Here is a 14,415-nt window from a genome sequence, read left to right as displayed (position 1 = left end):
GTGGTGATCCTAATTGAATTTTTACTTTGATTAAATGTCAGGAATTGTAAAAACTGAGTTTAAATGTATTTGGCTAAGGTGTATGTAAACTTGCGACTTCAACTGTATGTATACTGTCTAGGTGTGAATATGTCTGTCACATTGTGTGTGTGTGACCCTCCTCTCTCCCTATCTCTCTGTCTGTCTGTCTGTCAGCGTTCTCGTGTGCGGCGGGAAAGTTCCTAGAGATGTCCGCTCAGCAATGTACGTCATGTGCGGCCGGCTCCTATTCGCTGGGCAGTGGGGTGCGTTTCGACCAATGGGACACTATCCCTGCCGGCTTCACCAGCCTGGCCACCTACATGGACCCAGGACCCAGTGGAGAGGAGAGTCAGGCCTGTAACAGGTAACACACATGTCTGTTTTCCTGTCCTTGTGGGGATCAAAAAGTTGATTCACATTCAAAACCCTAACACCTAACTCCTAACCCTAACACCTAACACCCAAATCAAACCCTAACCTTAACTCCTAACTCCTAACCCTAACACCTAACACAAACCCTAACCTTAACACCTAAACCTAATTCTAACCCTAACACCTCAACCTGATCTAACCCTAACCCTAATTGTAACCATAAATATAAAATAGCCTTTGTCCCTGTGGTGAAAATGTTCCTTGTTTTACTATCCTTGTGAGAACTTCTGGTCCCCACAAGAATAGTAAAACCCAAAACACACGCATATTTATATACACACACACACACACACACACACACACACACACACACACACACACACACACACACTAACTACACATTCAGTCACACACACACTAACTACACATTCAGTCACACACACAAACTCACAGTAGTCCTGTATTCTCTTTCGCTCTGTGTACTGTAGCTCATCGTGGACGCCGCAGGGTGTGTATCTGGAGTCTAGTCGTGATGAGTGCACCGTGTCTCTGGTCTACGCTGTGCATTTGGAGAAGCAGGGCTCTGTCTCCTTCAGCTACCAGTACCCTGACAACAACATATTTTTTGAGTTCTATGTGAGTCTGACTCTCTCCTCCCTGCTGAAGTTTATATCAGTTCATTTATTACCCTTTTTTTTTAGCTGGTTGACGTACGTAGAGATGAAAAGTGGGTATGTTTTGCGGTAGCAGGGAAGACTTTAATTGTACATTAATATATTTTTGTACATCAATGGCTTTACATCAATGGGTTTTACATCAATGGCTTTACATCAAAAGATGTGGACAATTGAGTGCTTTTTGTGGTGAGGAGAATCAGCTGCTGATTGAAAGCGAGAGAATCATGTGATGCAATATTCTGAGTGGTTACCGTGGTGACGCGTGTTCAGGTCCAGAACGAGCAGTGTCAGGAGATGGCCCAGACAGACGATCAGAAGTGGATCAAACTCACCACCAACGGAGAGTGGGACACACACACGGTGAGGAGGAAGGCAGTGTGTGATACGTGTGTGTTATATGATTGGTGTGAATGATGTGTGTAACATAATCTGTGTGCGACATATTGTGTGACATGTGACTCAGGTGAATCTGATGTCTGGCACTAACATACTGTACTGGAGGACGACAGGGATCCTGGTCGGAGGGAAGATGGTTAAACCAGTGTTGCTCAGGAACATCCAGATTGAGGGTAATGACCGCTCGTACCCGTACTCCCTATCTTCACACTCACCTATATTCTCTCTCCCATTCTGCATGCCTCTGTAATGTGGTTGGTCAAGGCAGTGTAGTATCACAGGTTCTCACCCACTCCATAACTCACCCTTCTTAGATCTAGGAAATGAGACCACAGAGACGACAGCCGAATCTACATCTTAATGAATTAATGTGTCTCTTTCTAGGTGTTGCCTACACCTCGGAGTGTTTCCCCTGCCGACCAGGCTGGTTTAGCTCCTCTCCTGGCTCCTCCTCCTGCCAGCCCTGCCCCAGGAACACATCGTCTAACAAGGGAGCCACCTCCTGTACTCCCTGCCCCGACACACAGTACTCACGTATGTACTAGACACACACACACACACACACACACACACACACACACACACACACACACACACACACACACACACACACACATTGAAATGTATCAGTAGATACCAGTTCAAATATCCACTGTCTCTCTCTCTTTCACTCTTTCCCTCAGATGAAGGATGGTCACAGTGTAAGGAGAGGCCTCCGTGTTCAGAGAAGGATTACTTTCAGATCCACACAGCCTGCGACAGCGAGGGAAAGGTAAGTCACACACACATATAGTGTGCATATAGAGAGAGAAGGCTGTGGTCACATACATTAGATTACAATACATAAGACATCCTGTGTATAGTATCTCTATGGTTGTGATGTAACTGCTGTGGTTGCCGTGGTGACAGACGCAGGTGATGTACCGGTGGGTGGAGCCGAGGATCTGTGAGGAGAATGTGACGGGCGCTGTGGCACTGCCCCCTACAGGGGAGAGAGAGGCCTGCCCTCCTTGTAACCCTGGTTACTACAACACCAACGACTCCACCTGCTTCCCCTGTCCTCCTGGAACACACTCTGACGGCACCTCAGGTACACACACACACACACACACACACACACACACACACACACACACACACACACACATACTATATATATACATAAACAGTGCACATACACACACTTACAGTACACACACACACACCACTCACATCTGTATTGCTGTATATTGAAATGTGTTGTTGACGGTTGTGTGTGTCTGTCCCAGTGTGTGAGGAGTGTCCTGCGGGGACAGAGCCAGTACTGGGGTATGAGTATAAATGGTGGAACGTCCTCCCTTCCAACATGAAGACTTCCTGCTTCAACGTGGGCAACTCCAAATGTGACGACATGAACGGTGAGACAGAAACATGTCTCGGGTGATTAGGGTCAAGAGATATGTATGTAGTAGTACACATGGGTGAATAGTAAATATGTCTAATATAGACATCCTGCTGGCTATGTAATAACTCTGTGTCTCTCTGACTAATGGGATCATAGATGTCTGTGTTACAGATATGTGGTGTCCCTCAGGTTGTTATTATTTGTAATTTTTTTACCTTTATTTAAACTAGGCAAGTCAGTTAAGAACAAAATCTTATTTACAATGACGGCCTCCCGGGGAACAGTGGGTTAACTGCATAGTTTAGGGGCAGAACGACATATTTTTACCTTGTCAACTCGGGGATTCGATCCAGCAACCTTTTTGTAACTGGCCCAACGCTCTAACAACTAGGCTACCTGCCGCTCCTGTAAGGAATATAGATGTGTGTTTAATAGAATGTGTAATCACAGTAATATGTTGTTGTTCAGGCTGGGAGGTGGCAGGGGATCACATCCGCAGCGGTGCTGGAGGCTCGGATAACGATTATCTCATCCTGAACCTGCTGGTTCCTGGCTTCAAGTTAGTCTTGGCTTGACTGTGTATTATTGTTAGAGCTCTCAGGTTTTTCCTGGTTAGGTCATGTGGTCAGAATGAACACATGGCTATGATTATTGTGAAATATAATTTTTTATTGGCCCTGTGTGTGTGTTCTGTCAGGTTTCCCACATCACTTGCTGGGATGACCGGGACTGAGTTTGGCCGGATCACCTTCGTCTTCGAGACAATCTGCTCTGCCGACTGTGAGCTCTACTTCATGATGGTGTGTGTCGGACCACTCACATCTGCACGCGTGTGTGTCTAGGATCTCAGGGAAATGTTACTGGCAATATCAACAGTGTATTAGCCAGAAAATCAATATTACCCAACCCAACATAGCCAGTATGACATAGCCAATACATGAGTGACCTACTTTCATACTGCTATTGGATAAATACATATCAATATCTATGTTTGCTAATAAAGCCATATAAAGCAGAACAGGGTTCCCCAACTGGCGGCCCGCAGCCCGGAAAGTTTTCTGAGCCCAAAGAAATAACACAAAATGTAATTGTTGGACATAAAACACTCTAAAAACACCAGCAAATCAGCTACAAGTGATTTTAGTTTTGGAAATCGGTTCCCAAGTATTCCCACATATAACAGAGCGATATATGTGATCGTATACAAATGTAGGCAAGGTTTGAAGTTATTATGTTTTAGTCAAATATTATTTTCGGGCTTCTTGCTGTCAATCCGCTCAAGAGAACATCGGCCCGCGGCTGAATCTAGTTGATCATCCCTGCAGTAGACTCAGTTAAAACAACCCATGTATCCAAATGAAACCAAAGTATATTTGAACAAACACAACCGATCACAGTACACAATTTACACAACTAAATCAGAGTAAAGCAGTGAGATTTCAGATAAACCAGTCACTGTGTAAATTGTAAACTAGAATGATCCGCTGCCATATAAACCCTGTGTGTGTGTCGCCCCCTGCAGGATGTGAACAGGAAGAGCACCACGGTGGTGGAATCATGGGAGGGTAGTAAGGAGAGACAGAGTTACACACACATCATGACCAGGAACGCATCCATATCATACACTTGGGCCTTCCAGAGGACCAACCAGGCTCAGGACGTGAGTACACACACTTGCACAAAACACATACACTCTCTCACACACACACACACACACACACAGTGACACTGCACACACACACATACTACACAGACACACTTACATACTGCACTATAATATATTGATGTGGGTGTATCTAGGTGCGGCGGTACATCAGTGACGTGGTGATACTCTACTCGGTGAGCGTGACAAATGTCCAGGATGGCGTGGCATCTGCGTGCCGGGCCTGCGCCCTCCTATCCCAGAGTTCTCAGCGGTCTGGGTCGTCGTCGTGTATTCCATGCCCAGCGGGGTTCTACATTGACAGAGACACCAACCGGTGCCAGGAGTGCCCCCCCAACACATACCTGTCTGGTCACCACACATATGGAGAAGACGCGTGTTTGCCCTGTGGCCCCGGGAGTAAGAGCAACAAGGTATTATATTAAACACAAACACACAACTCATATCATCACACAACCATAAGTTACAACCTTACAAACTAACCTTACGTAACCATTATAATCATTAGAACCACTTTATAACATTAAATCCTCATAACCTAATCTAAACTCTCAGGGCCATACTTATATTTACATTTACATTTACATTACATTTAAGTCATTTAGCAGACGCTCTTATCCAGAGCGACTTACAATGTGTCGCTCTGGGAGTTTTACTCTGAGAGTTTTACTCTCATCCAGATCAACAGTTAACAGTCTCTGCTCTGGATAGTAATGTTTTTAGCATTGGTACTATCATGTGAGTAACTATTTGTTCGATGTGTGTTGACTTGATGCTATTGTGCCCCCTCCTAGGAGCACTCTCGTTGCTATAGCGACTGCTCCTTCAGTCACACGGAGCACAACCGTACCCTGACCTTTGACCTGAGCTCTCTGAGCACCGTGGCCTCGCTCACCATCGGCCCCAGCTTCACCTCTAAAGGCACAAAGTATCTCCACGTCTTCAATGTCAGCCTGTGTGGACACCAGGTAACACATGCACGCACGCACGCGTCCACACACACACACACACATTCATGCACGCACACATCAGCTTGTATGGACATTAGATAACACACACATACCTCAGGGTTGTCTTTGTGTGTTCTGTTTCAGGGGAAGATGGCAGCTGTCTGCACAGATAATGTCACCGATCTCGCCAACAAGGACATGGGGAGTGATTCCACCCAGTTCGTCAACTCAGTGGACAGCTTCATCTGTCAATCAACCATCATTCCTGCGGATGGGCGGGGCTTCAGGATGGCTCTGGCATCCCAGTCTATCAGTCTTGCTGATACCTTCCTCGGTGAGATTGCAATAGAATAGTGCCTTCATAATGATTATAGTACAGTGCCACAACCACTAGTAGTAATATATCCAGAGCACAAAGTATACGCTTGATCTAAAAACAGATTTATTTTCAACCATTTCATTTGAAAGTTGTTTTCTCCATCTCTTTCCGTCTCTCTCTCAGGAGCGACAGTGGACAGTGATTTAGACGGAATAAACGCCAGACCAGAACTCTTCTCTGACAACTCAAAAGGCATTCCAGACATCAACTTCTTCTACAGGTAGGCCAGCGTAGAGCTAGACGCCATAGAACAGCATTCAGAGTTGAATGGTTCCAGTGAAGATCAGTCATTGTGGTTGAAAGTGGGTTGAAAATGTGTTTTTTTGTACACTGCTGCTACGCACTGTCTATTATCCATGCATACTCACTTTACCCACACCTACATGTACAAATTACCTCGACTAACCTGTACCCACGCACATTGACCCTGTATATAGTCTCATTATTTTATTGTTACTTTGTATGTTTCTTAACTTTAGTTTATTCAGTAAATATTTTCTTCACGCTTTCTTGAACTTCATTGGTGGTCAAGGGCTTGTAATTAAGCGTTTCACATTAAGGTCTACACCTGTTGTATTTGGCGCATGTGACAAATAGAATTTGATTTGTGTGTTTGACTCTCTATCTCAGGTCTACTCAGGCGACTGGATCCTGTGAGCGTGGTCGGAGTGCGGTCATGACAATACGTTGCAACCCAGAGAAGACGGACCTCAGGCAACTCACAGTGCCCAGGTACACACACCTGTCCGACTGTCTGCGCAACATCACCTGTCTGACTGTCTGCTCAACATCACCTGTCTGACTGTCTGCTCAACGTCACCTGTCTGACTGTCTGCTCAACATCACCTGTCCGACTGTCTGCGCAACATCACCTGTCCGACTGTCTGCGCAACATCACCTGTCCGACTGTCTGCGCAACATCACCTATCTGACTGTCTGCTCAACATCTGAGCTGAAAACGTTTGTGTATTATTTGTGTGTGAATTTTCATTAGCTCCTTCTACATTTTTACTGTGTGCATGTGTGTGTGCAGTGCGTGCCCTGCAGGTACGTGTGACGGCTGTACGTTTCACTTCCTGTGGGAGAGTGGGAGCGCCTGTCCCGGCTGCACCCAGGATGACTATCACCAGATAGAGGGAGCCTGCAAGGGAGGGGTCCAGGTAACCTCTGTTCCCTCTCTCTTCATCTCCTTTTACACACTCATGCTACTCTTACTTTCAACTCTTGGTATTTCAATTGAACCTACTTTCTCTCTTTCTCTCCTTCTCTACTCTCTCTCCATCACTTCCCTCTCACCTCTCTCTCTTTCTCTACTCCCTCTCCATCACTTCCCCCCTCCTTCCCTCTCACCTCTCTCTCCTTCTCTACTCTCTCTCCATCACTTCCCCCCTCCTTCCCTCTCTCTCTCTGTAGGTGACTCTGTCTGTGTGGAATGAGCCAAAGCTGTGCACCAAAGGCATGTCCCTGCCAGCTAAGAGCTCTGTCCCATGCGAGGCCATCGCTCTATGGCTAAAGGTTGGGGTAGGGGGTGGGGCCTTCTTAGCTGTGCTGCTCGTCTCTCTCACCTTCTATTTCTGGAAGAAGAACAAGAGGTGATTGACTGACACCTGTTAATCAAATAACCATCCCAGCCATATTCCAGGGCTGTCCAACCCTGTTCCTGGAGAGCTACCCTTCTGTAGGTTTTCACTCCAACCCCAGTTGTAACCAACCTGATTCAGCTTTTCAACCAGCTAATTATTAGAATCAGGTGCGCTAGATGAGGGATGGAGTGAAAACCTCCAGGACAGTAGCTCTACAAGAATAGGGTTGAACAGCCCTGCCATAGGCTGTAGTACAACGCTCCTGACTCCTGCATCTCTGTGTCCTATGTGTTTCTGTGTCACTATGGCGCCCCATGTCAGGCTGGAGTATAAGTATTCTCGGCTGGTGATGTCAGCCAATAAGGAGTGTGAGCTGCCGGTGGCGGATAGCTGTGCCCTGGCCGAGGGGGAGGAGCCTGAGGATGACGTGGTCTACTCCCACAAACCCTCACTGCTCGGCAAGCTCAGGGCCATCGCCAACAAGGTACCTGTGTGTGTGTGTGATAACTCTGTGTGTATAACCGTGTGTGTGTGTGTGTTAACCATGTGTGTATCTCTATCCTTCAGCAGAGGGAGGGAGACAGCAGTGAGTCGGTACAGCTGAAGTCATCCCAGTCTGAGAGATGGGTCTGGGGGTAACGATGAGCAAGAAAGAAAAAAGAGAGGAAAGAAGAGAGAAAGGAAGGAAAAAGAGAGGAAAGAAAAAGGGAGCGAGAGAAAGGGAAATAGAAAGAAGGAAGAAAGAAGAGAGGAAGGGAGAGAGAAAGAAGAAGAGAGTTGGTAGGGTTGGCACTGTGTTCCACTCCTCTTCATGTCTCCTGGGCTCTGCTTATTCCTGAGGACTCCATCGTGGCTCCAGCCACTCCAGTTTTCTCTGCAAAGGTACTTGTTCCCATGAATCTGACTGAAACTGGAAAGTGGTTTGGCTCCCCACCCAGACCCCACCACACAGGGAAGCACAACCCTTCTTATTGCTATGGATATTATAGGGCTGCAAATGAAAGGAACTGTCACTGTTTTTGTATATTTTGTATTGTCATTTGGAGTTTATCTGTACAGTCATGTCTAAAGTATTTATAATTATTAATGTTGGTATGATTCATCTTTATTAAATTCTCACTTGGCTTTGGGCCCGTGTTTGTATTTGTGTTCTGTTCTGTTAGGCTACACATTATTATTAGTTTATGTACCATGAAAGAAAAATGCCAACACACAGTCACACACACAAATAAATCCATTATCTCCCAGGACGTCTCATTCTCTCGTTGCAGTTTCATTCGGTAACATAATTCCTCCCCACCAGTCACGCCTCCAGACCAGTTTCCGCCCTTCTGAGAGAAAATACTCCGCCTGCGATTCATCGACGACAGCAGGAAAGTTTAAATATAGCCTACAAAAATAATACAAAAGGATTTGTTAACTTCTGCATTATCGCGGATTCTACGCTGGAAAACCGGATAGAGTCAGTAGTCAGGAGATGGCTGAATTGAGGATGAGCTGAACTCGAGCTGGTACAGTTACGGTACGGAATCATCGCTTTGGTCTGGATACTTCGGCCATGCTGTTTAGGACAAGTCTAAAATCATCCCAGCAGTCTGGGTATCAATCCAGTCTGTGTAATGTTCTAAAAACTTTGATGAGAATATATGCTTGTAAATTGTTAGATTTACGCACGACCAAAGTTATATGTTTACAACGTTAGCGAATTAAATCAGAAGTGTGGCCAAAACCATTGGACCTGGCTGCTAAACAATGTTGACATTTTCTTTTAACAGAAGTTACATAACACTATCAGATTCAAACACTAACATAACACATTCTAGAGCGAGCAACAATGCTTCTTTCTCGATCCTCACCAAATATCACTTCCTGTGGTGGCGATGTAGAAAAAAAGATGAAAGGGGAGTGCAATCTGTGATGTATTATTCTGTATTTGGCCTAAAAGTGATGGTAGATTTCTCTGTGTGTGTGTGTCAGAGCCCACCACTGCTATTGGCTCGGTAAATCATTTCCAGAAGAACATAACTAAGTTTCTACTACATAGAACAACAGTAGGCCTACATTAAGTAGTTGTGTGTGCTTTGTTTTACAGGTCCCTCCGCTGAAGGCTCGACGGCATCATCTAATTCCTTATCTAAGTGGTAAAAGTATTACGAGAACAGTTTACATGTTCAAATAGTATCAATTGTCACGACTCAACACAACCCCAAGAGGGCAGCCCTTTCCCATGAAATAAGTGACTAAATCAAAAGATTGTTCGGTATGTTCTTTAGTTTTTCAAATGCATTTTCTGTTATTTCTGCGGGGCTATCTGGAGGTTTTGGAATTGTGCTCGTATACACGACATTCTCAAATACTTCTATATCAGGAGTGAACTGGATAGCCAACATAATTATGAAAACGTTGCTTTAGTGCATAGGACTCCAGTCACGGTCATTCTTGAGCAAACTGCCTGCCCTCGTGTGGTTCCGTTGAGGAATATTTTCACAGGTACATGTCAAACAGGTGGATAGGAGCTAATCATCTTTGTGTCAAATGTATACTCACCTGGGAAAATGTAGGCCTTAGTCTGTTGTAATCCCACAAGAGATCAACTATTTTCTTTTTTTACATGGACGAGGGGAAAAAAACGTTTTTTTAAATAGATGGGTTAGCTGGAAATGTCACGAAAACAATGTGCATGCTTCTATGGGGGCAGAAGTCAGCGTCTTGTGATTCTGGATGACCACATTGCACTTCTCATTCTTGCTAGCAATGTGGGGAATCGTGGCTCGTTTTCTTGATACCATGTCTTGTTTTGACAGATTTCATGTCAATGCTATGGCCCAAATTCGCAAGCAAACCAACAACTTTAATTAACGATGCATTTGAGAGACAAGTACACATTTATTTATGTTTTTAATAAACATTGAATTCGAAATACAGTTGACATGTCAGCAATTTAAAGTCAACTCCGTGTATTTTGCCCTATAGTTGTGCAAGCGTTGATTTTGTTGCTGAACAACCAACCCTTCTATACCAGCGAGTTTTCATTAGTTTCCTTTGCTAACGCTGCACTGGTGGTTTCTTGAGGAATTCCAACAGTTTCGCAAGTGAGGTGGGTGCAGTATTACTATTTACTCGTGCCTATGGAAATACACTCCGTTGTAAAGACTAAAAGGAAACAAGTTCGAGCAGTGTTTGAAGTAATCGAGATATTCAATCACATTTGAATTGTAGTCGATTGCTGATCATTTGCAAGGGAGAAACGTACAAATTCTTCACAAAAGTTTTACATAAACACTGCCGTTTTATTTGCAGATCGTCACAGCTTCACCATGGCTCGCGGCTGCCTCTGCTGTGTCAAATACATGCTGTTCCTCTTCAACCTGCTCTTCTGGGTGGGTGAACAAACTCACTATACACATCATGATTTTCAAACGAATTGATATTCTGATTCTGCATTATATTTTATTAAATCATAGTATACTAAAGGTATAATAATTATTAGAGTAATGACAATAATCATGTATTTATATTTTATTCTGTCTCTTTCAGTTGGGGGGCTGTGGTTTGTTGGGTGTGGGGGTGTGGTTGTCTGTATCTCAGGGCAGCTTTGCCACCCTATCACCATCCTTTCCCTCCATCTCTGCTGCCAACCTCATCATCACCCTGGGTGCTGTCATCATGGTTACAGGCTTCCTGGGTTGCCTGGGTGCCATCAAGGAGAACAAGTGTCTGCTGCTGAGTGTGAGTGAACTACACGACCACGATGCACCACACTACATTGCTTGGCACATTGGCAACCTCACCTGCCTCTCTCTCTTCTCTCACATGTTCCCTGTAGTTTTTCATCACGTTGTTGGTTATTCTGTTGGCGGAGCTGATCCTTCTCATCCTGTTCTTCGTATACACAGACAATGTAAGACTCCCATAGAAGCCTCCTGTCAATTCAACCCCAGGTTATCCTTCCTCCTATGGTTCCTGTACCCATAGTGCCTCTGCCTACATTTCTCATGATCCACTGTGTGTGCAGGTGAGTGAGAACGCCAGACAGGACCTGAAAGAGGGACTTGCTCTGTACAGCACCAACAACAACGCTGGCCTCCGCAACGCCTGGAACACCATACAGACAGAGGTACGGTACCTAACTACTAATGATCTACCATACAACGCCTGGAACACCATACAGACAGAGGTAGGGTACCTAACTACTAATGATCTAACATACAACTCCTGGAACACCATACAGACAGAGGTACGGTACCTAACTACTAATGATCTACCATACAACGCCACACTAATAGCATAGCATTCCACAAGGGAGAGGTGCAATATATAACCCTGTCTCCTCTCTCTCCCTGTCAGTGGCATTGTTGTGGGGTGAATGGGTACACAGACTGGCACACTGCCCTGCAGGAGAAGGTGGTTCCTGACCACTGCTGCCAGAATATCTACCAGGACTGTGGGCGCAATGCCACCAACCAGTTCTGGACACGGGTCAGTTTGTGTTTATTTAAAAATGCCTGATCTTCTCCCTCCCACCAGGGAGTGTGTGTCTGATCTTCTCCCTACCATCAAGGAGTGTGTGTGTGTATTCATGTGTATCTGCATGTGTAGGAGTGTCCTTTTTCACTTCTCAAGATTGTATGTTTCTCTTGTCAGGGTTGCTATGAGAAGGTGGAGGAGTGGCTGGATGACAATAAACACCTGCTGGGAACCATCGCCATGTGTGTTCTGGTCATACAGGTAAGGTGTGTGTGTGTGTGTGTACATACAGATGTACATGTAATGATGTTGTTGCAGTGTGATTGATGTGACTTTCTGTCTGCAGCTCCTGGGTATGGCCTTCTCCATGACTTTGTACCAGCAGATCCACCGATCCGGGAAGAAGTACGAAGCTTAGAACACACACGGAGTTTGAGACCCATTACTTTTATACAAAATGATACTCTAAAAAGACACAAACCTGCGCACACACATGTTTATATTTCCACACCCTTGTATCATTTTGTGCACAAAGGCAATTTTAATGTTTTGAGTTTCATCTTTATCATTTTAATGTTCTTGGCCGGGATTCAATCCGACTGCGGGTTATCAACAATTAATGTGATCTCATGCATGGTAAATGGGTCATTCCACAAATAAAGTGCCAAAAATCAGCATTTTGACATTGTTCCGCGTTATGTTTTTCCGACTTCTGGGAAAATTTCAACCAACTTCAGCCCAAAATTCCTCCATGTTTATACTCTTAAAAAGTTGAACTAGTTATGTTGTTGCTTTGACAGTCATTTCTGAAGATTTGTATTTATTTCATGCGATTTAATTTGTCTGTCCCTCATTTTAAGTCCAACCCTGTTACGTGAACATAACTTTTTTTAAATATATATATGGTGAATCTATTCCTTTTTAAGAATTTTTTTTCTAACAAACAGTCAACTCAGTGTAAAGGAGGTGAACTGGTTCTACTCTTTTTGGCAATTTTCTGGTGCTTTGTGCTTAAACTAAGCGTGTCAATTATAACGTCATCCCTTTTACCCACCCATTGGAATTGTTAACATTTCTAGCCAATAGTTTTGTGAAGCTTGCATTCAAGTGTCCATTCTCCCTGTCACAAGGGGATTTTTATTTAACCGCTTAATGCGACACCGCTTATGTTAAATTAAGTTTGTTTTGACCAATTTACACTGCCCATAATGTTAGCATTTTGTGGAAGGACCCAAATGCTGCATATAGCTCAATCGGAAATTCCCTTTAAAAGCTGAATTGTCGACAACCCGCAGTTGGATTGAATCCCGGCCCTAGTTCAGTTATGGTGGGACAAAGGGAGGTTGGATTGTGTGGGTGTAGGGACACCCCTCAGTCATCCAGAATAGAATGAATGGCTTTAACACAAAAAAAGAGTAGAGGGAAAGAGGTTTGGTTTCATGCCTTAGAAATCCTTAAACTGATTAGTTATATTGTACGGATGCATTATTGTAAAACCAGTTACTGGGATGTGTTCAATAAATATTACGCTTATTCTGTCAAAGTACAGGCCATCTTTCCTTCAGTTCAAATTGCAATTCTGTTTACTAAAGCATCATCGAGTACTGTTACAGGAGTTAACTATCATCATCTAGAAACGGTTACAGGAGTGAACTATCATCTAGTACTGTTACAGGAGTGAACTATCATCTAGTACTGTTACAGGAGTGAACCATCATCATCTAGTACTGTTAATGGAGTGAACTATCATCATCTAGTACTGTTACATGTGTGAACTATCATCATCATCTAGTACTGTTACAGGAGTGAACTATCATCATCATCTAGTACTGTTACAGGAGTGAACTATCATCATCTAGTACTGTTACAGGAGTGAACTATCATCATCTAGTCCTGTTACAGGAGTGAACTGTCATCATCTAGTCCTGTTACAGGAGTGAACTATCATCATCATCTAGTACTGTTACAGGAGTGAACTATCATCTAGTACTGTTACAGGAGTGAACCATCATCTAGTACTGTTAATGGAGTGAACTATCATCATCATCTAGTACTGTTACATGTGTGAACTATCATCATCATCTAGTACTGTTACAGGAGTGAACTATCATCTAGTACTGTTACAGGAGTGAACTATCATCATCATCTAGTACTGTTACATGTGTGAACTATCATCATCATCATCTAGTACTGTTACAGGAGTGAGCTGTCATCATCTAGTACTGTTACAGGAGTGAACTATCATCATCATCTAGTACTGTTACAGGAGTGAACTATCCTCTAGTACTGTTACAGGAGTGAACTATCATCATCTAGTACTGTTACAGGAGTGAACTATCATCATCTAGTACTGTTACAGGAGTGAACTATCATCATCTAGTCCTGTTACAGGAGTGAACTCTCATCTAGTACTGTTACAGGTGTGAACTCTCATCTAGTACTGTTACAGGAGTGAACTATCATCATCTAGTACTGTTACAGGAGTGAACTATCATCATCTAGTACTGTTACAGGAGTGAACTA

At 44.0% G+C, this 14,415-nt stretch overlaps 2 protein-coding genes across 4 annotated transcripts in view; both read left to right on the top strand.

Moving 5' to 3' along the window:
• Positions 1-8,555, top strand: part of LOC129838888 (endosome/lysosome-associated apoptosis and autophagy regulator family member 2-like) — a 12,585-nt gene extending 4,030 nt beyond the window's left edge. The window contains exons 3-22 of one of the 2 annotated variants that reach the window (XM_055906141.1): positions 196-385; positions 882-1,029; positions 1,341-1,430; positions 1,534-1,639; positions 1,851-2,000; positions 2,150-2,238; positions 2,376-2,556; positions 2,735-2,863; positions 3,319-3,409; positions 3,548-3,650; positions 4,373-4,510; positions 4,651-4,926; positions 5,308-5,481; positions 5,608-5,797; positions 5,966-6,062; positions 6,473-6,574; positions 6,876-7,002; positions 7,256-7,434; positions 7,747-7,909; positions 7,996-8,555. In XM_055906141.1, coding sequence (XP_055762116.1) covers positions 196-385; positions 882-1,029; positions 1,341-1,430; positions 1,534-1,639; positions 1,851-2,000; positions 2,150-2,238; positions 2,376-2,556; positions 2,735-2,863; positions 3,319-3,409; positions 3,548-3,650; positions 4,373-4,510; positions 4,651-4,926; positions 5,308-5,481; positions 5,608-5,797; positions 5,966-6,062; positions 6,473-6,574; positions 6,876-7,002; positions 7,256-7,434; positions 7,747-7,909; positions 7,996-8,064 — 2,792 coding nt within the window. In that variant the 3' untranslated portion in view covers positions 8,065-8,555. Of the gene's footprint in view, positions 1-195; positions 386-881; positions 1,030-1,340; positions 1,431-1,533; positions 1,640-1,850; positions 2,001-2,149; positions 2,239-2,375; positions 2,557-2,734; positions 2,864-3,318; positions 3,410-3,547; positions 3,651-4,372; positions 4,511-4,650; positions 4,927-5,307; positions 5,482-5,607; positions 5,798-5,965; positions 6,063-6,472; positions 6,575-6,875; positions 7,003-7,255; positions 7,435-7,746; positions 7,910-7,992 lie in introns of both variants that reach the window. The other variant, XM_055906140.1, reaches the window with a different exon arrangement.
• A 147-nt stretch (positions 8,556-8,702) lies between these two features.
• Positions 8,703-13,435, top strand: LOC129838891 (tetraspanin-9). Of its 2 annotated transcripts, XM_055906143.1 has the most exons (9): positions 8,703-8,947; positions 9,518-9,566; positions 10,726-10,805; positions 10,963-11,154; positions 11,252-11,326; positions 11,441-11,542; positions 11,773-11,904; positions 12,070-12,153; positions 12,239-13,435. In XM_055906143.1, exons 3-9 carry the CDS (start codon positions 10,743-10,745, stop codon positions 12,308-12,310), a joined length of 720 nt encoding a protein of 239 aa, XP_055762118.1. In that variant the 5' UTR covers positions 8,703-8,947; positions 9,518-9,566; positions 10,726-10,742; the 3' UTR covers positions 12,311-13,435. The 2 variants fall into 2 exon arrangements, with proteins under 2 accessions (XP_055762118.1, XP_055762119.1); XM_055906144.1 differs by lacking the exons at positions 8,703-8,947; positions 9,518-9,566 and adding an exon at positions 9,577-9,685.
• The last annotated feature ends 980 nt before the right edge of the window (positions 13,436-14,415 follow it).

The sequence above is a fragment of the Salvelinus fontinalis genome, chromosome 39 (genome assembly GCF_029448725.1).
Source record: "Salvelinus fontinalis isolate EN_2023a chromosome 39, ASM2944872v1, whole genome shotgun sequence".
Taxonomy (NCBI): Eukaryota; Metazoa; Chordata; class Actinopteri; order Salmoniformes; family Salmonidae; genus Salvelinus; species Salvelinus fontinalis.
Note: the sequence above shows the minus strand (reverse complement) of the source record. Positions and strands in the feature narration are given on the sequence as shown.